We start from the raw sequence: 24,510 nt of genomic DNA, 5'->3' as shown, positions 1-24,510 counted from the left end.
GAAAGCAAGCGTATGAGCTTATGCAGCATCAGCCAAAAAAAAAAAAAAAAAAAAAAAAAATTACAAAACAATTCCCTCTAAATGTTTGTCCAGTTCCTTCTTAAATTTATTTAACCTATCAATTTCCACAACGACAGATGGAAGTTTGTTCGAGCAATTAACCACCCGCTGGCTAAAGGCAAATTTCCGCACATCTATTCTACATCTGTCTTTCCTCAATTTGAATTTATGCCCCCTTAGGTTCGTAATCTGAACAAGTAGAAGAATCCCATCAAAATTCAGCATGCTCAACCCATTCAAGGCCTTATACACCTCAATCAGATCACTTCGCAGGTGCCTAGTGTCCAGCCTGCTGCAATTTGCAGAACTTAAGCCTCTCTTGGTAAGAGGATCCCTTCATTACCATCACCAATCTTGTTGCCCTTCTCTGTACACGCTCAAGCAAATCTACATCCTTCCTAAAATGAGGCCTCCAGACCTGTACGCAGTACTCAAGGCTTGGTCTGACCATTGCCTTATACTGAGGGACAATCACCTCTATTTCCCTGCTAGCAAAATTCACGTATATCATTGACAAAACCCCATGACCTGCCCTGGCAGCCTGTCTGCATTGCTCAGAAAATTTCATTTCAGATTGCACAATTACTCCCAGGTCTTTTTTCATTTGTACACCCTTAAGTTTAGTACCATACAGTTGGTACGTTTCTCTGGGGTTACTTCTACATATATGCAGTACTTTGCATTTATCAGTGTTAAACTTCAGTTGCCACTTCTCAGCCCATCTGCCGAAATTTTCTAGATACTGTTGCAGTAGCACACTGCCATTGCTGTCATTAACAACCCTGTCAACCTTTGTATCATCTGCAAACTTCGACACTAAGCCTGATATACTTTCATCAATATCATTGATAAATATACAAAACAACAGTGGATCCAACACCGAACCCTGTGGGACTCCACTGTTAATATGAGTCCACGAAGAGCAGCACCCATTGATTACCACCTCTGTCTTCCCCCACTCAACCATCCTTTTATCCATTGTGCCAACTTACCCTTAATACCATTCTGCTCCAATTTCTACAGTAGTCTTCCATGTGCAACAGTGTCAAAAGCTTTCCTGAAATCCAAGTATATGATATCAAAATTATTTTTTGCATCCAGTTCCTTTGTAACTACATCATAATATCCAATCAAATTTGTCAGACAAGACTTTCCCTTAAACACACGCTGTGTCTGAATTATTGCTACAGTCTTTTCTAGAAGATCCTGCAATGCATCTTTAACCAGTGACTCCAGTATTTTACCCGGAGCAGAAGTTAAACTAATTGGTCTGTCATTACTCGTGTCACCCTTCGATCCCCCTTTGTGAACTGGGGATACATTTACACATCTCCAATCCGTGGGGACCTCCCCTGAGTCCAAAGATGCGCTCATAATTATGGCTAAGGATTTGCTTAGTTTCTTTGCCGCCTCCTTTAATATAACTGGATAGATCCCATCCACCCCAGGTGCCTTTCTTATGTTTAACTTCAACAATTTCTCCTCCACTTTGCTCTCACTTATTACAAAATCATTGAGCACCCAGCTACAAATTGATAACATTCTGGCATTTTCAAACCTTAATAACTCCTCATGTGTGAATGTAGATGCAAAATACTCATTCAGTTTGTTTGCTATCTGAGCAGGATCATCAACAGTCGAACCTTCGATATCAAGTGGACCAATCAGATTCATCCCCTTCCTTTTAAAGTTTATATAAGTAAAGAAATCCTTGCTGTTTTTCTTAGCATCTTTTGCCAAGGATTTCTCGTAATCTGCCTTCGCCTGCCTAACCTCCTTTGTGACCTGATTACAGACTAGCTTATATCTGCCGTAGGCTTCTGTGTCGCCTGATAATTTATATGTATCCCATGCATTTTTCTTCTCTGCCACGAGTCTCATTAGTTCATTTGACAACCATTTAGCCCTAAACCTTGAAAAAGTCTGACTGATCACACGTTATCTCCATTCTGGCTTCAGATTACTGCAGTTAAACAACCCGTGCAGTAGTAGTAGTAGTAGTAGTAGTAGTAGTGGTGGCACATGATGCAAGAAAGCAAGTGTAGGAGCTTATGCAGCATCAGCCAAAAAAAAAAAAAAAAAAATCACACCATTCCCTCCAAATGCCTGTCCAGTTCCTCCTTAAATTTATTTAACCTATCAACTTCCACAACGACAGATGGAAGTTTGTTCCAGCAATTAACCACCCGCTGGCTAAAGGCAAATTTCCGCACATCTATTCTACATCTGTCCTTTCTTAATTTGAACTTATGTCCCCGTAGGTTCGTAATCTGAACAAGTGGAAGGATCCCATCAGAATTCAGCGTGCTCAACCCATTCAAGGCCTTATAGACCTCAATCAGATCACCGCGCAGGTGCCTAGTCTCCAGCCACTGCAATTTGCAGAACTTAAGCCTCTCTTGGTAAGAGAATCCCTTCATTCCCCTCACCAATCGTGTTGCTCTTCTCTGTACACGCTGAAGCAAATCTACATCCTTCCTAAAATGAGGCCTCCAGACCTGTACGCAGTACTCAAGGCGTGGCCTGACCATTGCCTTATACAGAGGGACAATCACCTCCTTTTCCCTGCTAGCAAAATTCCTATATATCATTGACAAAACACCATGACCTGCCTTAGCAGCCTGTCTGCATTGCTCAGAAAACTTCATATCTGACTGCACAATTACTCCCAGGTCTTTTTCATTTTCTACCACCTTAAGTGTAGTACCACACAGTTGGTACGTTTCTCTGGGGTTACTTCGACCCATATGCAGTACTTTGCATTTGTCAAGGTTGAACTTCAGTTGCCACTTCTTAGCCCATCTGCCCAAATTATCTAGATCCTGTTGCAGTAGCACACTGCCATTACTGTCATTAACAACCCTGCCAACCTTTGTGTCATCTGCAAACTTCGACATTAAGCCTGATATACCTTCATCAATATCATTAATAAATACACAAAACAACAGTGGACCCAACACCGAACCCTGTGGGACTCCACTAATAACATTAGTCCACGAAGAGCAGCACCCATTGATTACCACCCTCTGTCTTCTCCCACTTAACCATCCTTTTATCCATTGTAGCAACTTACCCTTAATACCATTCTGCTCCAATTTGTACAGTAGTCTTCCATGCGCAACAGTGTCAAAAGCTTTCCTGAAATCCAAGTATATGATATCATAATTATTTTTTGCATCCAGTTCCTTTGTGACCACATCATAATAACCAATCAAATTTGTCAGACAAGACTTTCCCTTAACAAACCCATGCTGTGTTTGAATTATTGCTGCAGTCTTGTCTAGATGATCCTGCAATGCATCTTTAACCAGTGACTCCATTATTTTACCCGGAACAGAAGTTAAACTAACTGGTCTGTAATTACTCGTGTCACCCTTCGATCCACCTTTGTGAATTGGGGACACATTTGCACATCTCCAGTCCGTGGGAACCTCCCCTGAGTCCAAGGATGCTCTCATAATTATGGCTAAGGGTTTGCTTAGTTGCTTTGCCGCCTCCTTTAAAATAACTGGATAGATCCCATCCACCCCAGGTGCCTTTCTTATGTTTAACTTCAACAATTTCTCCTCCACTTTGCTCTCAGTTATTACAAAATCATTAAGCACACTGCTACAATTTGATAACCTTCTTCCATTTTCAAACTGTAATAATTCCTCACGTGTGAATGTAGATGCAAAATACTCATTCAGTTTGTTTGCTATCTGAGCAGGATCATCAACAGTCGAACCATCGATGTCAAGTAGACCAATCATATTCATCCCCTTCCTTTTAGAGTTTATATAAGTAAAGAAATCCTTGCTGTTTTTCTTAGCATCTTTTGCCAAAGATTTCTCGTAATCCGCCTTCGCCTGCCGAACCTCCTTTGTGACCTGATTACAGACTAGCTTATATCTGCCACAGGCCTCTGCGTCACCTGATAATTTATATGCATCCCATGCATTTTTCTTCTCTGTCACGAGTCTCATTAGTTCATTTGATAACCATTTAGGCCTAAACCTTGAACGATATTTCTTAATCGGTATATAAAGTCTAGTAGCTTCCACGATTAATTCCTTGAATGCTTCCCACTTAGAATTTACTGTTTGTAACATCGTCAGTTGATCCCACTGTACAGAATTTAAAAACTGTCTGAGACCACTGTACTCCCCTTTACGGAAGCAAAAATCCTTTCCTTTACCCCTGACGGTAGTTACCTCTTTGAGTAAATCCCACTTCAGCACACTGTGATCACTGCCACCTAGTGGTTCCTTTATCTGCAAATTCTTAATACACGAATGATCACCAGATCAAGTGTGTTACTTTCTCTGGTTGCCTCTCGAACATGCTGCTGCAGAAAACAATCATCCAATAAATCCACAAAAGTCTGACTATTGTGTGAGTGACCAACCCACAAGTTCCAGTCAATATCTGGGAAGTTAAAATCCCCCATTATAAGACATTCTGATTTACTGGCCCACTCTATTTCTCTGTACAATTGTTTATTGTACTCATTCAAGTCATTAGGCCTATAACACACTCCTACTCTTATTTTTCCTTTCGCAGTGCTTATCTCACACCAAACTGACTGAACAGAGCACTGTTCATCTATATTAACTGGGTGCACTTCCTTTGATTTTATGTTTTTCTTAATTAACAGCATAACACCCCTCCCTTTCTGTCCTGTCTATCCTTTCTGTACACATTGTACTCCCCAAATTCCAGTTCTGCATTCCTTATATCTTTGTGACACCACGTCTCTGCTATCCCAACAATATCCGCCTTTGATGTCTTGACCAACACTTCAAATTCATCAAATTTATTTACTATACTTCTAGCATTGGTATACATGCAAGCATACATGCTCCTATGCCTATTCCTTGTTACCCTAACACATCCCATATACCCAACTATTCCATGATGACTGCCATCTGTCCCTGAAACCCCCAACACCCCTCGCTCCAGGTCGCTTCTTATTCTAATAGAAGTTGTGCAAGAATCACCTTCACCTCTGCCTGCGGTTACTGTTAAACTATTAGTCTTTGTATCCCCCCAAACTAGCAGTTTTCCGACCCACCTAACACTGCCTCGATAGCATCAGCAAATATTCTTGCACCCTTTCTATTTAAGTGTATCCCATCCCTGTAGAAGCAATCTCTCCTGTTAACAAGTACAGTCCAGGCTGAAAAAAATTCTACCCCTTGAGCCTTGCACAATCTTTCCAGGGCCGAATTGATCGACAAGGCTCTCATCATGTACTCCCTCCTATCGTGTCTGGGCAGAATTGCAGACACTTTCAAATTCAACCCTATTTCACGGCTTTTTTTCAACAGTGACCTGTACTTGTTGAGTAATTCCGCCGGTCTCCTACTCTTAATATCATTAGTGCCAACGTGTACAACTATATCACCTTTTGTGCCCTTGAAAGATGATATCCGCTCTACAACGTCATCAACCTTTGCCCCTGGCAGACATACCCTGGTCCTGTTCCACCTATCCTTTTTACAAAGGATGTTCCCCGTTTCCCTGACAATAGAGTCACCAACAACTACTAGTTCCTGTGGGACCAGCGCATTCTGCCTTAGGGGTTGCCGCTGTGTTGCGTGATGACCAACTGCAAGCTCTGGCGTTGATGTGGGCAGCTGAGAGCCTGATGGGCCCCTCAATTTAGATCTTTCGAGGGCATCCTCCCTGAGTCTTTATACTCAACGAGGTAACACGTCATCACACCATGTCCCAATTTTCTTTGCATCTATTTGCATTTCTTCCGTCTCTGACTGTCTTAATACAAAGGTTCGTAATTTTTTGACCAGTGTGTGTACAAAAACATAAATACATATTTACAAGTGTCAAGTAACAGATCTCCAAAGAACAGGAATAGATTGAGCAGTTCTTTCTCGAAGGCCATGCTGAGCAGATCTTTCTTGAGGCATTCGTACAGAGAGACACAATTCGTTGTACAAGATGCGTCTCCTCGTTTCACACAGGAGCCTGATACAAGGAGATGCATCAGATTACACTGTCACGTGTCGACATTTGTAAAAGCTGCCGATGTTGAATGTACAGTCCCCCCCAAAACCCGTAATTTTTGGATGTGCCATCACAATTATACACATTTAACAGAAACGGGGCTGGTTTCACTGTTCACCATTAACACACCAAGAGGAAGAGTTTGCCCTCGTGGGTAAACAGACGGTATAAGCTCCGTCCTCCCTACATCTGGTGGAAAAGATCTGAATTCGGATCCCATCAATGGCACGATGAATTTTTATGGGTCTTTTTCACAACTTGGCTAGTGAGTCGTTCTCAGGCGAGAGTAGCATGGGTTTTTTCTCTCGTAAACTCGACTTTTTCGTCTGGCAAACAACAAATCGACTAGAGAACACAGGCAATTTACAGTCATATTATATACGGCACAATATGGCCTAAGTTGTTGACGCGCCTAAAACTCTACAAGAACAGCAGGAATGTTTTTTATGTTTTGTTTTTCTAAAATGATTCAACTTCTGTAGATGGTTCAAAGAAGGGAAAGCAGGTTAGTGATCTGTGCAAGTCGAGGAATATGTTGAGAATGGCTTAGAAAGGTGTAGACTTCAAGTGTGACAACTGTGGGGAAATTTCACTGGCATGAAATTTCAGGAATCTGGACCTCATGAAATTCACCTATGGACAGCGGGTTGTCGAATACCGGAATAAATTCCCAACGTCACAGAGGTAATGAGTTCGGTTAATTTCATATCAGAATTGGATAGTTACCTTGTGAGAATGGGAAGTCTGCGCGGGTAGCACAGTGGTATCATCACCGCCTTTCCCACACCGGTTAGAAAAGGCCCGGGTTGGAATCCCGTCGATGACGCGAACTTTAGTGGGCTTTTTTTTCACTCCGTGGCTGAGTTAGTCGGTCTCAGGCGTAGATAGCAAGGTTTTCTCCCCCAGAAACTGGGGTTTTTTTCATCCAGCAAACGGACAAATCGACCAGAGAACACACGCAATTTACATACAAAATAAATATCTGGGTAGATGTCATCATTTACAGGAGACCCTAATATCATAATTTGTTTTTTTTTTTTTTAAGAATAGGAAAAGTATGAATGCACAATTTATTAATATTTTCTTGGTTACTGCAGAAAAATTTGCTTCCTTCCATCATGTTGGCCTATATATAGAGGATGATTCAAGAGGAATAGTAAATATTTCGGGAGGTTATAGTATCGATTATTCTGAGTAAAAAAGTTCATATAAATATGTGTCCAATTCTCAATGGATACGGAGATACAGCTGTTTGAAACTGGCGCGCACAAAGCCATTATGAGAGGTATTAAAGAACGATAAATGACTTATTGTTTGTGTGTGTTTTGTCTTACACAAGGCGGCCTCTAAACGTTAATTTATATTGTTTGTATTTATTGAATTTTTGAATGATGCAAAACACAAATAATGGACAATTTTTTTATAGTTCACAATAAATGTTCGAAAATCCGACCGCCAAACTCAATGCACTTTGCAACTCTTGTGGTAATATGACGTGCTGTTAGTATTAGTATTTAGTATTATCAAAGGCACATGATGCAAGAAAGCAAGCTTATATAGCATCAGCCAATTAAAAAAAAAAAAAAACCCTTATTTTACCCATTTACGCACTCCAATGTTTGTCAAGTTCTGTCTTGAATCTATTTAAGATATCAACTTCTACAACGACAGATAGAAGTTTGTTCCAGCAACCAACCACCTGTTGGCTAAAGGCAAACTTCCACACATCTATCCTACAACCGTCTTTCCTCAATTTGAATTAATGCCCTCTCAAGCGATTATTATGAGCAAGAGGAAGAATCCATCAGCATTGAGCATGCTCAAACCATTCAAGGATTTATACACCTGAATCGGATCACCTCGCAGATGCCTAGTCTCCAGACACTGTAATTTGCAAAACTTAAGCCTTTCTTCATAAGAGCAACCCTTTGTCCCATTCACTAATCTTGTTGCCATTCTCTGTACTCGTTCCAACAGCTCTACATCCTTCTTAAAATGAGGCCTCCAGACCTGCATACAGTACTCAAGGTGTGGACTGAACATTACCTTATACAAGGGGATAATCACCTCCTTATCCCTGCTAGAAAAATTCCTGTATATCATTGACAAGACACGATGAGCTATTCTTGCAGACCATCTGCACAGCTCAGAAAACTTCATATCTGCCTGCCCAATTATCCCCAGGTCCTTTTCATTCTCTACCACTGTCAGTGTGGTACGACAGAGTTGATACGTTACTCTGGGATTACTGCTTCCCATATGTAGTACTTTACATTTGTCAATGTTAAACTTCATTTGCCACCTCTCAGCCAATCTGCTCAACTTTTCTAGATCCTGTTGCAGCAGCGTACTGTCATTAATGTCATTAACAACCCTGCTAATCTTCGTATCGTCTGCAAATTTGGACATTAAGCCTTATATACGGCGCCTCCATAGCCAGGTAGGCAGGTGCAGCAGTGCGTAGCACACGCTTCTTGATCAGATCGGTGTTCGAGCCCGTGACCACAAAATACGGAGGATGCGGAAAGGTCAGGAAATGACCACCGCATATCCCCAGAGCAATATGGCCTTAGTTGCCAATGCTCCTAAAAACCAAAATAACAACAAGCCTGATATACCATCATCAATATCATTTATAAATACAGAAAACAACAATGGACCCAACACTGAACTCTGAGGGACTCCACTAATAACATTAGTCCACGAAGAGCAGTGTCCATTGATTACCACTCTCTGTCTTCTCCCACTCAACCATCCCTTTATCCATAGCAGCAATTTGCCTGCAATGCCACACTGCTCCAATTTGTGCAGCAGACTTCCATGTGCAACAGTATCAAAGGCTCTTCTAAGATCCAAATATATGATATCAAAGTTATTCTTTGCATCCAGTTCCTTTGTGACTACATCATAGTATCCAATCAAATTGGTCAGACAAGACTTACCCTTAACAAACCCATGCTGTGTCCGAACTATAACTGAAGTCTTGTCTAGATGATCCTGCAATGCTTCTTTAACCAGTGCATCCATTAATTTCCCTGGAACAGAAGCTAAATTAACAGGTCTGTAATTACCTGTCTCCCTTTGATCCTCCTTTGTCGATTGGGATCACATTTGCACATCTCCAGTCCATGGGTACCTCCCCTGAGTCCAGGGAAGCTCTCATAATTATGGCTAAGGGTTTGCTTACTTCCTTTGCCGACTCCTTTAATATAGATTCCATCCACCCCAGGTGCCTTTCTTATGTTTATCTTCAACAATTTCTCCTCAACTTTACTCTCAGTTATTACAAGATTATCTAGCTTACTGCCAGAGTTGAATACACCTCTGGCATTCCCCTCCCTGAATAACTCCTCATGTGTGAATGTCGATGTAAAATATTCTACGATGTAAACATTCTATTTAGTTTGTTAGCTACTTGAGCAGGATCATCAACAGTTGAATCATCGATATCAAGTGGACCAATCTGATTCATCCCCTTCCTTCTAGAGTTTACATAAGTAAAGAACTCTTTGCTGTTTTTCTTTGCATCCTTTGCCAAAGATTTCTCGTAATCTGCCTTCGCTTGCCTAACCTCCTTTATAACTTCGTTACAGACCAGCTTATATTTATCACAGGCTTCTGTGTCACATGTTAATTTATATATATCCCATGCATTTTCCTTCTCTGTCACATATCTAATTAGTTAATCTGAGATCCATTTAGACCTAAATCTTGAACAATATTTCTTTGTTGGTATGAAAAGTCTAGTAGCTTCCAAGATTAATTCTTCTTCTGAGGTCGTCGGCGTTCCTTTATGAGGGCAGCAGTATCCAAAATAGCAGTATCCTTTATGAGGGCATCGTTCAGCGAAAGTTCGATTTAGATATTGTATCACCGGGCAGGTATAATGTTAGGTATACCGTCATGCTGAAAGTACAGATCAATTCTTGTAGCCAAGAGAACATCCAATAGTAGTGGAAGTTCGTTTTGCAGAAATTCTAGGTAAATGATCCTTGTAAGACGATTTTGTAACTGAACAGGCTCAATCAACTGATTGTCGATGATACACCACCACAGAGAAGCGATGTTGAAAATTTGTTTCTACAGTGGCATATGGATTTTCGTCTGACCACCTATGAGAGTTATGGGTGTTGTTGATACCATCACGGGTGAAAGTAGCTTCATCGCTGAACAGTATTAATGGAATTAATCGACGATTAGCATTTACCCACCGATATATTTTCATTTACAGAATAGATTTTACAACAAGTAACACAGTATCGTCCTCCATTGCAATATAGTAGGTTCACCAGTTCTTATTCGCTTCGAGAGGGAGGGCTAGGTGAAAATTTTGGTCGAGGCGGAATAAATTTTTAAAGGCCTGTTTAATCGGAGAATCAGCCGATTTCAGGAGGATACAGTAGGATTTCCTCCATGGGTCGAGGTAGATCATAATCAATCAACACGCACTCTAGTATTCTACTATTTTATTTTTACCTCAACTCCTAAAATAATTTGTTGGACATTAACTCACCACATTCCTCGCTAATAAAATCTGGTTACGAAAGCTAGGGAGTATAAAAGGAAGCAACAAATAAGCAAACTGCTTTTGAGAACTAGACATCTAACGTCCTCTGCAATCAAGGCTTTAATTATCCGATCGCAGATGGCGGAGTGGAGTACCCCCGTGAGCTGTGCAATCGCGGATTTTTCAGCCCGCACAGTATCCTTTTAGTCAGGCAGACAAAATACCGTTACGTGGGTATGAGCAACTCCGGTGCCGTTATTTTATTTATTTATTATTATTTTTTTTATTATGTACATATAACTGTCGTGGAAATTTATAAAATTTTAATCCGGCACACAGATAAACAAAGTTCCCCCCCCCCCCCCAACGTGTAACATGTTTTATGCGATTTAAGATCGTTTTATTTAATAATAAGGATTTATATTTGTATTTAAAAATATATTTGCGATTTTGCTTTACTTAGCTTTTGAGCACCAGTGTAGATACTGGAGTAATTTTGTTCTTTAATATCGTTAATTATTCTGCACTATTGATTGTTATAATGATTAGGAACAATCAATTTGGTAAAATAACTAAAAAAATAGATAATACCGTATATTTATGAACTAACGATTAAAGTGTATAATGTATTAAAGTAATATTTAAATTATTAATTGGTGTAATAAATTCCTTATTAATGGGTATTCTACACAATTTTTGATCAAACGATAAAATAATATTTTTGCGCTTAAATGTACGGAATTTAAAATTTTAGGGGTGGTAATTACAAAAACAGAAATACATATATCAAAACTCTATTGACAAGTAATTGAATAATGTAATTAAAAATTAAACCATCTAATTATTAATAGACATAATTTTAAAATAAATAAAGAGTATCTAATTAATAAATAATTAAAGTGATAATTTAATACACTTTATTAATAATTTTAGATAAATACAGTATTTGTAAATGGAAACTTTGATCATTAGAGGGCGTTTTCCAAAACAGTGGCAGACGAAGAGAAGTTCTAGAAAAATGAACGCAGTAGTTTATATTCAAGTTTGTGTGGTAAAAGTGAAGGAATCTTTCTTAAAAACTGTAAAACAGTTAATTTGTTTATTGTGAGTTATGTGTCTTCCTTTAGTGCTACTTTGGATATTGAAATTATCAAAAAGTATTCGGCGTATATAAAAATTAATACGGTAAAATGAACGAAATGAAAGAATTACTAAGTTGTTGTCGCTAGGGCAAGAATACTATTTCTAGGTTAGCAGTGGACATCGTAACTGCTAAACCGTAATGGAGGTATGTAAAACTTAAACTAAAATGTATTTACTATTAGGATTTTAATTCATATAAATATTTTACTTTCAAAATTATAATTATTGTTACTAATTCAGAACTCTCATTGTGCGTCTAGATAAAAATAACGAATAAATACTGAAATAAATAATTATAGAAATTCTGAAAAGCATTCATGAATATTATAGAAATTACTTTCCCAGCAAGAAGCCACATAATGTCACGTTGGGAAAAAGCAAAAAATGAGTTATTTTGATGATGATGATGGTGTGTGTGTGCGTGTGTATAGATAACCCATACATATATATGCGTGTGTGTTAATGCAGTAATTATTTTGCTTTTCTTACTGTGTTTATAAATGCATAAATACATGAAAGTTAGTCTGAAAAAAATCTGAAGGAGATTTTCATTTGGCCTTTTTGGTGTCTGTTACAACCCTGTAACTGTGCAAGTTAGTAGGTACTAATTTAATTAACACACACACACACACACACACACACACGTATTATTACTATTTGTTTTTTATTAATAAGAGGCGGTTCATGAAATACGTGTTATACTGTATTTCAATTTTTATTAAAAGAGAGGAAGGAGTAAATAAGTAAAGAATTATAAAACGTTGACTTATGTTCAACGAATTTAAAAATTGTTATTTTTATATAATAATTGTTGATTATAATTCGTTACTGATTAGTTAATTAGTGAAAAGCTAATTAGTTATTTGCTTATCATTTTATTGTTTTCCCCCATAAATATGTATGGATGTGAATGATATGTTTCAAAAACTCAGTTACGATAATATTATATAATGAAGAAATTTGGTGGAAAAGCAAATATGTCATTAACCCTGTTCAGTGTGTTGATTTTGTGTCCTGGATTGAATCAGCCTTCATATTGATAACTAAAATGGCCTTGATATTTTTCAACCCGCTGCTTAATAGAAAGTGTAACTAATTATATCTGAGCTTAGCTACATATAAAACTTAAAATTATATTAGAATTTTTGTGTCCAATCATTGATTTCGCTATCATGTAATTAATGATTTTCGATAAAGTAGAGAAACAAATTGAATAAATTCACCACTTTTCATAATCAATATTATATTTGGATCATTTTGAAAGAATTATTCAGCCATCCAAAATTCCATTAAAATCGGAAAAATAGAAATCCGAAAACTAGTTCCCCCCCATACATATCATTATATGAATAAATACAAGTACTGTATAATGTTAATTATAGTCAGGAGAAAATCGACAGGCGATTCAAGGTCATTCGCTAGCTTCCCTCCTCTCTTCACTTCTCTTACTCTTGTCCCACATAATTCATGGTGCTGATTGCTGAAAGTAAGTATTATTGTTCTTAAATTAAGTCTGTTGATGAGAAGGGGGTGGCTGGAGAAGGGCGTTGTAGCTTGAGTATGAAACGGAGAAGCTAGTGAATGGCTTTGAACCGCCTATTGATTTTTTCTTGACTACTGCCTAGTGCTGGAAGTTTTGTATGTAGCGGTGAATTGATTGAAGGAGTTGATAAGGTAGTTGCACAGAAAAATTCTCATTTCAAGCACTATCCATATTAAAATAGGCTGGTTTTTTTTTTTTTTTTTTGACGAGATCGTTTTTTGCTAATAATAATAATAATAATAAAATTCTCTAATAACGTAGTCAATACAAGTGATTCCAGTGACAGATATCCAGAGTAATATTGCATAGTAAACATAAAACAATATAGCAAATATAGGTTCAAATACCGTACATGTGCTTATTAAATGAACATCGAAAAGCTAATGTAAATTATGAAAATATAAATATATATCAACTTAAAAAATGTATTAGAAATTATCAAGATTAACATTGTAATAATATGTAACTTAAACATTATGAAATTTTCTAACAGCCATGTTTATTTTCAAGCTGCCCATTGTCACAGCCGTTCCGAGTGGAGTCAAAAGTCTGTTAAGGACTTTAATTGGACATAGGCAATTTGGTCCTTTTGTATGTTCGTATGTTTTGGATGATCGTTGCTCTGTTGTTTCAGTTGCAGAGGTCTGGGTCCATTTGAAGCGTGATTAAGTTGCCAAGAATTACGTTGTGTGAAGTGTCTGTTGAAAGTGGTGTGTCTATACAGGCTTGAACACAATGCCCGAGGTGTGTAGTTAGGATTCATCAGCCTACACTGCTGCAGATATTTAATTGAGCATGTCTCGCTGTACATGGGTTAAGAACGCTTTTACTTTCGTGGTGGGAGCTCTGTTCCATATGAAAGTGTAATTGGGATTTGCACATAATGCTGATTTATATCTATGGCAGGCTGGCCCTTATATTTGTCCATTTGAGAACTCAGAACTCGAGATTCCACCCCGATTTTCTGTGGGGCAGGGATCATATCTCCACTGCTCTTACTATTTTATTGATCATTTGTAGCTCTTGTCCAGTAAAGCATGCATAGTGACTGGGTGCAATTCGGCATGTTAATTCTTAGTACAAAATATAATGTAGTTTGCGTTGTCCAGATTGAGTGAAAAACTTAAATACTTGGCATATTCGCAGAACTTCTTCACTAGTCAGTTCCGGAGCATTACTGTGTTTGTAGTTTTGCATTACTTGGCAAGGCTGAGGCAGTCATCAGCATATGCAATAAGTCATAATATGGAATCCGGGAGAGGCACATATGATGTGGCGAAGAGCAAGGTAGCCTTTTTGATAAATTTCCACCGCGATCTCCCTACCGATGATTTTATTACTGACGTGAAAGTGTAATGCTGTTATTCAGAAGAAGATTAGCCCGCGAAGCTAAAGTCATTTTCAGGTAGCATTAGAATAGGTGCAGCCGTTCAGGTGTCGAATATTGGCTTTGGATCAATAAATATTCCCTGCAGTATTACTTAGTTGACATTCCATGAGTGTAAGATTTTTAACACGAAGTAATGCAAGTAGCTAACTGTTGATCAGTGCTGCATAGCATGTGAGTGTGTTGCGGCGTATGTGCGAATATCTGTTGGGAAATTACTTGGAATGTGCATTTTCCAGGCATTTTAAGAAACGGGACACAGGAAATTGGCCTGAAATCTGAAGGAAATTTTAATTTGAGCTTTTTGGCGACGAGTACAACTCTGTAGCTGAGTCAATTAGTAGTTACTAATTTGTTATATATATATATATATTTGCCATATCCGATTTATTTATTTTTATTTTTATCTCCTCACCTTTCCTGGTTTTAACTCACTATTATTATCGTAACTCATCTTATATACTGTATATATGATGAGATAAAACCAGGGAAGGTGAGGAGCTAAAAATAAAAAATAAAAATAAATAGGATATGGCAAATACAACAAAGCAGTAGCAAAGGATGTAAATGTACACATATATAATATTTTTAATAAATATGAATATATTTATTAAAAATATTAATGATGGAAATGTGAGTTACACAGATTGCCAAAAGCTGAAAGAAAAGAATAAGTAATTAAAAAGAAACAGTAGAGTGGATCAGATAAGGGTGGATAAATTTGGCTAGAAATCAAAAAGGGGAAAACGGCAAATATGCAAATAAATCTGATATCAGCAAAATAAAAGTTGATACATGATCAGGTATTTCATCAGGGGACTACACCTGATCATGCATCAAAGTACTGCGTTACTATACTCGTCCATAACTTAGGAAGAGAAAATTTTTAAAAAATAAGTAGGATCGAAATAGGAAAGGAGTAAAACCCTCACGAAGTAGGGACAAGGTAGTCCCAACGCAGCGACTATAAAGAAAATCAAGCTAAATAAAAATTAAAAGAATTAGTAACAGCTGAGAAAGTCGCATAAAGCGAAGATTTAAAGACGAAAAATAATACCTGAAAAATAGAGAAGAAAGGCCTGGAAATGACAACTTGAAACGTATATGGTCGCGATGAAAGAAAAAAACAAAGAGACCTGTATAGTCTAAAAAATAATAATAAAAAAAAAAATATATATATATATATATATATATCTTTTTAGACTATAGATGTGTAAATTTACGCTGCTTATTGTGATCATGGATAATGCTAACATTTGTTTTGTGTAATGTTATCGTTTTGTTTTTTTTTAATTTATTTATTTATTGGGGTTTACGCATGTGCTGTGGATATTATACGTAACATTCCGATTTGTTCTGGAACTCTGCATGTTGCCTTTCTAGTTACCATTAAATCATTCCATTGAGATGTAATGATATAATGGTAATTTTTACTTATCGGAGACAACTGTGATTGGTCCTTAAAAGTATCAGTTACTTTTATCAGTGACGAAATAACTGTTAAGCATTTGAGTGACAAAAGAGTGACGCTTATGGAATCTAAGGGTTATCGCATGTTAGTCATTCATAGTACCCAAATCTGTCATCGTTACACTTTTTTTTTGTAAACGCTAACTGAATCTAGTGTCCACAAAAAATCGAAGCCAAAAAAAGCTTTTGTTTCAAAAAAATTGTTCTCTAAACGATTAATCAGTGTAGGTTATAAGCGATAATTTTAGTAGCTGGCTGCGCTTAGTCGTACTTAAATACCGAAATGCACGTTTTTGTACTAGTAAACGGTGATTTAGAAGCGAATACTGTACTTTTCACAGATATTGTTTCACAGATATGTAAACTGTGAGAGCGATTTCTAGTATCAGCGACCAAGTAACAGATTCGTGATTTTTAACTCATCTCTGTAATTACCGCTGTTTCTTCGTACAGTTGTCGGTGTGATTTCTGTGTGAAAGATAGTACTCTATCTATACTCCTACCAATTTGACTGTTTTACGGTAGAGCATTGACTTTTTTCTAATTCTTGATTTTAATATTTTCTTTATTTGTTTTTAGTGATTTGTATGAATTTCCAAACCACAGTTTAATTTTTATCTCTGACTTTCTGGAAGAAATAGAGGACAGTTAAATAAAAATATTTTATATTGCTTGATTTCAATATTTTCTTTCTATCCAATTCCATCCTTTTATACACATTTCCGCTCTTCACTAAAAAGCGCTGAACAGCTGCATCTTGTTTCATCGTTGTTATTAATCGATTATTGTTATCAATTAAGCCGTCTCGGAGTGATCAGAATAAGCGGCGCCTACTGTACACAGCACAGTACATAATGAATTATTACCATGTACATTTTACGTGGTACTAGTTAGAGACCAGCCCGTAAAATACGCACGTGTTGTATTTCGCTTTTCATGAAAATCCAGGAAGTAAGTAATGTTGAGTGATTATTATGTATTTATGTACTATGAATTAAAAGCATTTACTTTTTACCTAATTATCGATTAATTACTTAGTGAAAAGCTAATTAGTTATTTTCTGTTCACTTTATTAATCACTAAAAATGGAAAAATTCAGTTAATTAAAAAAAAAAATTGAATGCTCCGGCTTCGGTGAAGGCTAATGTACTCGGTCAATAACTCAATTGACCTGTCTGTTAAAGGAGAATGGACAAAATACTGCCTTCATGTTACCAAAAAAAAATAAATAAATAAATAATAAATGTTTAGGAGTCTAACCGTAAAAATAGGTGTATAGGGTTTCAGGGCCATTAGCAACTAAGGCCATATTGCTCCATGTGTAACTGCCTATAAATTGCTTGTGTTCTGAGGTCGATTTTCTGTTTTCTGGACGAAAAATCAGAGTTTTCGGGAGAAAAAACCATACTACGCTCACCTGAGACCGGCTAACTCATCCATGTTGTGAAAAAGGTCCATAAAAATTCGCCCCGTCATCGACGATATTTGAACTCAGGTCTTTTCCCACCCGGTTTGAAGAGGATGACGATTCTAACCAACTGTACTATCCACGAGGGCCACCTCTGTTTATCTGAAATATTAATATCCACATTTACAAACATTATGAGAATTTCTTTTCTGTGTAGAATGTCGTAACCACTGTTTCTTGCCAAGCATATCACGTTTGTAGCTTCCTCAGCATCCAAAACTGTTTTATTTTTGTTTACAACAGCTGAGTTAAGTAGTTTCAGTCACTCAAGTGCAAACAGTTATTGCTTAGTTCTCTGAGGTTTTTCACCAACAAACTGTGGGGGGGGAAGTTCTTTAATAAATATACATATGTCTTTACTCTTCTTTAAATTTTATTCTGAATATGTATAATAATAATTCTTTATTAAATATTCCTTATTTGTTCTGTTCCCTTATAACTATATAGACCTCTATTCCTTACATCCCCACGTACACATCTGACTTTGCTTCACAGGAGAATTCCAGATTCAAGGGAACTTCTCAATTATTTATAATTCCCTTCGGAAAGGCTGAGTGTTCAGGAATAACAAACTCACAAATTAATAAACAACAAAGTTTATTTACATATATATATACAACATAATATACAATTGAATAAAAAAACATGTAATATGCATATATTATTCTTATTCCTGTTTCCCTTCACTAGCTAATCTAAGTTGACCATTATATGAAAACACTTGATTCATTCTTCTTGCCCTAACTAACTCCTTGGATACAATTGTGTTTCTTATATTAACAATCAATATGCTACTTTCATCATTATACTCTGTGTTCTCACCATTCTGTTACAATACACTGAAGACCAATCTTAACCTTCCTAAAGTCTCTATTTGTTATTAGTCTTTCAGATGAACCAACAATTCTTCATCAATACAAACACTATATTCAATTATCTATCCTTAAAACATAATCAAAACTTCTCATATAAACCTTACTACCCTTATAACATATTATAATCATTTGAACACCAATTTAATCTATTACTCATCCTTCGTTTCTCTTGCATTTTACAATAACCTTTTTTAATAATTAAACTCTGTTAGTATATATATAATTTATTTCAGAGATAATTTATCTATCATTTTACTTCTAGTGCTACCTTTTTTTTTTTTTTTTTTAATTAATCACTATACTGTTTCACTAACAGTCCTTGTTAACTTACAGTACTTACTATTATCTTTTTTTTTTTTCTTTCCTTTCCGGGGAGGTTTGAACCTTCCATTTTTGGCTCTCTGAGGATCTCCTTCATCTGCTACACCTGAATTTGCTACAGATAATTTTTAGGAACTCTTGGCTGCATGGGACTGGCGTTCTTTCTCCACCTTATTCGGGCTACCATCCATTCGCTGCTTCCTTCCTTCTCATCGAGCTACTAATTCCGCATTTTTGCTCCTTCTCTCGAGCTACTATTTCTGCGGATTTCACTCCTTCTCTCTCCACCTTATATAAACCTATCACAAGGAAAAACTCATAGGGTGCTACCCTCGTTTTTCCGCTCCACCTATTAAGAACTCTTTCAAGAAGAAAACTTCCCAGGGCGCTACCCTTCTCTTTTCCCACCACGACCAAACACTCCACTGTTAACTGACACATATTTCCTACCACAACAGAACCCTCAACTGTCCATGTTACTAACTCATTTTTACTTATATCGACGAAAATCTCGACTGCTGTGTCTGCTGACTATTTCATTTTCCCTAGCACAAACAAAAATCTCAACTTTGTCTCCCTCCTAACTCATTTTCATAAACACCCACATGAATCTCAACTTTGGGTTCTGTCTCTTCTCACATTTTCTAACAAAAAAAAACTTCAACTGTGTCTCCCCTAACTTATTTCCATAAACACCCACAACATGAATCTCAACTTTGGGTTCTGACTCTCCTCTCCCTGTTCACTCGCTTTTTTTCATCTCAACTACGTACCGCCCCTTTGTGTCAGGGTTGCCCTTGTTCTGAGTCTTAACCAATCTTTCTCATTTTATCAACTTCCACTCTCTTCTTATTTGCCCGTTTTATTTTCTCAAGCTGATTCATTATTGCTCGATCTAACTTCTTATTTTAAGAAGTTTGTAAAATTTCTCAGGCTGTTTGTACCTTTGAAGTCAGTCGCTTATAGTTATACTTTAGCAGACTAATTTCCCACGATCTATAAAACTTGCCATCACTGCCAGCCAGACGCCAGACTTAAATCTAATTCTCAGCATTTGTTCCGTTTTTACTACCCTGTCTCTTCTCCAGGTGTCACCGATTAAAGAAATGTCCCGACAGCACATGGTCCACCGCGCCATTGTTTTCCAGAGTTAACACCTACTACTAATAGCAGTTGCTACTCGTTTCTATTGTTTGGTTTGTCTGTGTGAGCTGGGAGTCGAAGTGTACCTAGGTTGCTAATAGCCTTTCAGCCTACCACTCCCCTTGTATAGACGTTGTCTAATTTAATCCCTTGCGAGTGATCTTAGTAATATTCTTAACTTGTAAGGTTTCGCTCCCCCATATTGCTATATTATAAGTTTTACTTTAAATTAATCTCACTTTTCTATAAAATAATATATTTGTAAGATTTTACATCTTACAAAAAATCTGGGCCTTAATTAAGCTCCTTGAAAAGCGGAGCTCTTTTCTATTGGAGAGAATGCACCCAAGTTAATTAATGACATTCTCTTATACGGAGTTTCTCCACACTGTCTTCATATAGACGTTCAGTTTTTGCTACATGCCTTTATAGATACTTCGATGGGCAATGTTCTTCTGAATCGACATCTCTTATTTCATCACTGTCTTCCAAACCAGTCCGAACACGTGCCCCAACCAGTCTACATCCATTCACAGTCCAACTGAAGCCGACCGAGCTAGCCGGGTGGGTAAAGTACCTGCCTAGCAACCCAAAGGTCGCGGGTTCGAATCCCGCCTCGGGCTTGGATCAAAGTACTGCAAAAACCTTGGGAGGTGCATTATGGCCACAGGAGCCGATGCGCCAACAACTACAAAAAAAAAAAAAAGGTCCAACTGAAAACTCATAGACTTAACTTTTTCCTCTTCCTCCTTTGTTTTTTCTACTTCTGTTTTCTATAACAACTTCCTTCACGATATTTCCTCAAAAGTACGATCTACAGAAATTCGAGTCTATTGTCGACAAGTATTTTCTCTCTTCTCAGCCTTCAACCTATGCACGGTACTAAGTACTATAGATTCTAATACCTTTCGTGTTGGGAGTTTCATAAAAAATTCCATTTGGAACATGCACGACTTATAGCAGTGTTTCTCAACCTTTTCGTTCCTGAGGTCCACTTTTAAAGACTAAAATTTTGCGGCACACGACATGCTACAATCACTACTATGCTCATACATTCACAAATGGGAAGTTATTTCTGTTGGGTATATTTAATAATACACTTATTCTTTGTGTAGTATAGGCGAACAGATTTAGTACAGTACTAGGAATCAAAAAATAACGTGACGTCATATTGACCACCGGAAGGCGCGGCGTAATAAATGAATTTTTTGTTTGAATTAATTTTTATTATAAAATTTGAATTTATTAATTTTTTTTTTAATTTGCATTTTCCGCGGAACACTTGAACGATGCTCGCGGCACACAGGTTGGGAAACACTGTCTTATAGCTTGAGTTTTTCTTGGCTCTAACCCAAAACATCTCCAACTCTTAAATTTTTTTTTTTTTTTCACTCCTTGTTTTAATTTTTTTCTAAAACAACTTCAGAAATTTCAGAGTAAAATCTGAAATTCCTTGAATAGGGAATTATTTTCTAATTTATTTTTAACAAAAGTAATTTTTCCTGTGGCTGTTCACAATACCGTGTTCTTGGGCACACTACTTTCTTTATCTTCTCTACCTAGGACTTTTTATTTCCTGTCCAGTTAGCAAGAATTGAAATTAATCAGCAAATGCTGGGTGCTTCTGCTTCTGTTGGGATCCTTATAGGTGTTAAATAAAATTACGATCCTGTCCATTTTGTCCATCCAACACCATGTAGAAAAGGCTTGGGTTCGAATCCATTCAAAACGGGAGGAACTTTTATGGGTTTTTTTCCTGCAATGGCATGAAAAAAAAAAAAAAAAAAAAAACATTTTCGAGGGAGGGTTGTACAAAACTGTAGTGTTAGAGTTACCAGAGAACAACTTCCCCATGAGTAGCGAGGTTGTCTAGGGACATAATACACCCATGTGTATTATGTCCATAAATTGCGTGAGTTCTCTAGTCGGCTTGCTTGTTTTTCTGGACGATAAACTCTAGTTTCCGGGGGCGGGATCTTGCTGTTTTTGCATGGGACAGTAACTCAGCGACGTTGTGAAAAAAAAAAAAAAAAACTCATAAAAGTTCGCGTCAATAATGAGATTGGAACTCGGGCCTTTTCTACCCAGTGTGCGGAAATGGTGATCGTAACTACTGTGCTACCCTTGAGGACTTGGTGTGGGCTGTACAGTTTTCCCTCTTGAAAAGTAGCTTTTCAATTCTGCAAAACAAACTATACTATACGTGCAGTTTACTAATAATCGGACACCCTACAGCCTTAGTTGTTTTGGAACACCAAAAAAAAAAAAAAAAAAACAGCTTCTTGTTTCCTGAATTTTTTGCACATAGACAACTTTGGGCGTAATGGGCAGGTTCACATATTTCGTCAATTCATGATTTATCGCGAGTATAGAAATGTGTGTTCACAAGCTGATTTGTATGTTGTGGGCTGTAGGCTAAAAAAACTCGAAATAACTCGTGTAAAACTGCTACTTTTTCTGATTGAGATCGGGCAACTGTAGCTGCATTGAAATGGTTTTTAAGAATTGTTTCCGTTTTCGATGGGATGCGAAAACGGCCTCTCCAAGCGTGTAACAAGTGATGGTTCTATTATATAGGGTGTTTCATAAAAGACGCAACCCTAAAATGAAGAAGGTAGAATTTACGGGCAGGCAAATATTATGTCAAATTTGAAGTGTAGGTGGCAGCATTGCACCTAAGGTTACCCGAAGTAAGCAATTGAATGACTGTGACGTGTCTCGGTTAGGCATCCAGTCCGTTGTGTTGTGTCGGCCATGTCGTTTTCCAAGAATGAGCGTGTGTTTATTGTGGAGTCTTATTTCGCGTATAAATCTTATAAACATGTGCAAGACGAGTTTCAGATGGAATTTCCTCGGTCGTTTGTCCCCTACAAGTCAACAATATCGCGTATAATTGCGAAATTTCGTAAGACTGGGAGTGTGGAGGACAAAAAGAGCCCAGGCCGGCCATCACTGTTAACTGCGAACTTTCTGGATGATCTGAATGAACGTTTAACTCACACACCAAGAAAATCGCTTAGGAAGTTGTCTTCTCAAACCGGACTGTCTCCAACTACTGTTTGTAGGGCTACAAAGAAGTTAAAATTGCATGCTTACCGTATTGGTGTCGTTCAAGAACTGAAAGGACCTGACCATGAAAAACGTGTACGGTATTGTCGTTGGTTTCGTTCTTTTGTTGATGAAAATGGAATTGAGGTGTTGGATCCTGTTTATTTTAGTGACGAAGCTTGGTTCCACTTGGTTGGTTATGTGAATAATCAGAACAGCCGAATATGGAGCAGTGAAAACCCACATGCGTATCACGCACGATCGTTACATAACCTGAAAATTGGGGTTTGATGTGCCATCTCGCGCCGTCGTGTTATAGGGCCTATATTTTTTTGACAAAACTGTGGATGGAGAAGTTTATCATGACATAATCCAACAGTTTATTGCATTGTTGGAGGTGAATGAACGAGAATGTTGGTTTCAACAAGATGGCGCGACCTGCCATACAGCAAATGAAACGATGGCGATGTTACAGGAATTTTTCGGAGATCGCTTGATCTCAAAAAACTTGTGGCCCCCAAGATCTCCAGATCTTACTCCTTCTCCTTCAGATTTTTTTCTTTGAGGATAATTAAAAGGTGAAGTGTTTCAAAACAATCCTCATACGCTTGACGAATTGAAGGCTAACATTGAAAAAGAGATTGTAAACATAACTGAGCAAACATTACGTAAGGTGGCTGCAAATGTCATGAAAATGGTACGAACCTGCATCCAGGCGAGTGGAAACCATTTCCAACACTTGTTGTAAATGTTGTGTAATTTCTTTCCGTTGTAAAGTAAAAGTATGTATAATTTATTTCCCCTTTTGTGTGATTTGTTAAAATTCCTATAATGCGGTTGTGTCCTTTATGAAACACCCTGTACTATCACTGGACGCGCTTCTGTAACATATTGGTTTTCAGCTAAAAATATGTGGATCATCATATTTAGTTTTTTCATCATAAAGGCTTCTGCGTCTCTTAAATGCAGGTTAGTGTATCTGAGCTGAAGTAGTATATTTAGAAAATACCGAAAACTAACTGTTCTTCTCTTTTAATTTAAATCTATCTCGCAAGGACCAGTTCAACCATTCAATGCCTCCTGTGGTCTTCCGTCAAAAGGATATCAGAAGGATTTTGACGAATCTTGACGCTAAGAAAACTCCAAGTCCTGGTGGTATTTCTCCACTTGTTCTCAAAACCAGTGCTCCTGAACTTACTCCTGTTCTTTGCCTCCTTTTTTCACTTTCTTATTCCAAAGGTGTTTTTCCTTCTGTTTGGAAATTTGCTCATATCCAGCCATTTCTTAAAAAGGGTGACAAATCCCTCCCATCCAGTTATCGGCCCATTGCAATTACTTCTACTCTTTCTAAAGTAATGGAGAAATCAATTAACCCCAACTCTTAAACTACCTAGAAACCTTCCGTCTGATCAACGATCGCCAGTATGGACTCCGTCAGTGTTGATCCCTGGTGATATTCTGGCTTATGTTACCCATTTATGGACAAATTCAATGGAATCGGTGAAACACAAGCAGTTGCTCTTAACATTTCAAAGGCTT

General features: G+C 37.5%; 1 protein-coding gene across 1 annotated transcript; it reads left to right on the top strand.

The window, feature by feature from the left end:
* The first annotated feature begins 22,677 nt into the window (after nucleotides 1-22,677).
* LOC150082044 (uncharacterized) lies at nucleotides 22,678-23,262 on the top strand. The gene has a single exon (XM_090380410.1). The coding sequence runs from the start codon at nucleotides 22,678-22,680 to the stop codon at nucleotides 23,260-23,262; it is 585 nt and encodes a 194-aa protein (XP_090236536.1).
* The last annotated feature ends 1,248 nt before the right edge of the window (nucleotides 23,263-24,510 follow it).

Source organism: Mastigoproctus giganteus, chromosome 8, assembly GCF_048544385.1.
Source record: "Mastigoproctus giganteus isolate SK-2022 chromosome 8, ASM4854438v1, whole genome shotgun sequence".
NCBI classification, from domain to species: domain Eukaryota; kingdom Metazoa; phylum Arthropoda; class Arachnida; order Uropygi; family Thelyphonidae; genus Mastigoproctus; species Mastigoproctus giganteus.
The sequence above is the reverse complement of the archived record's forward strand: the minus strand, read 5'-3'. Positions and strand labels throughout refer to the sequence as shown.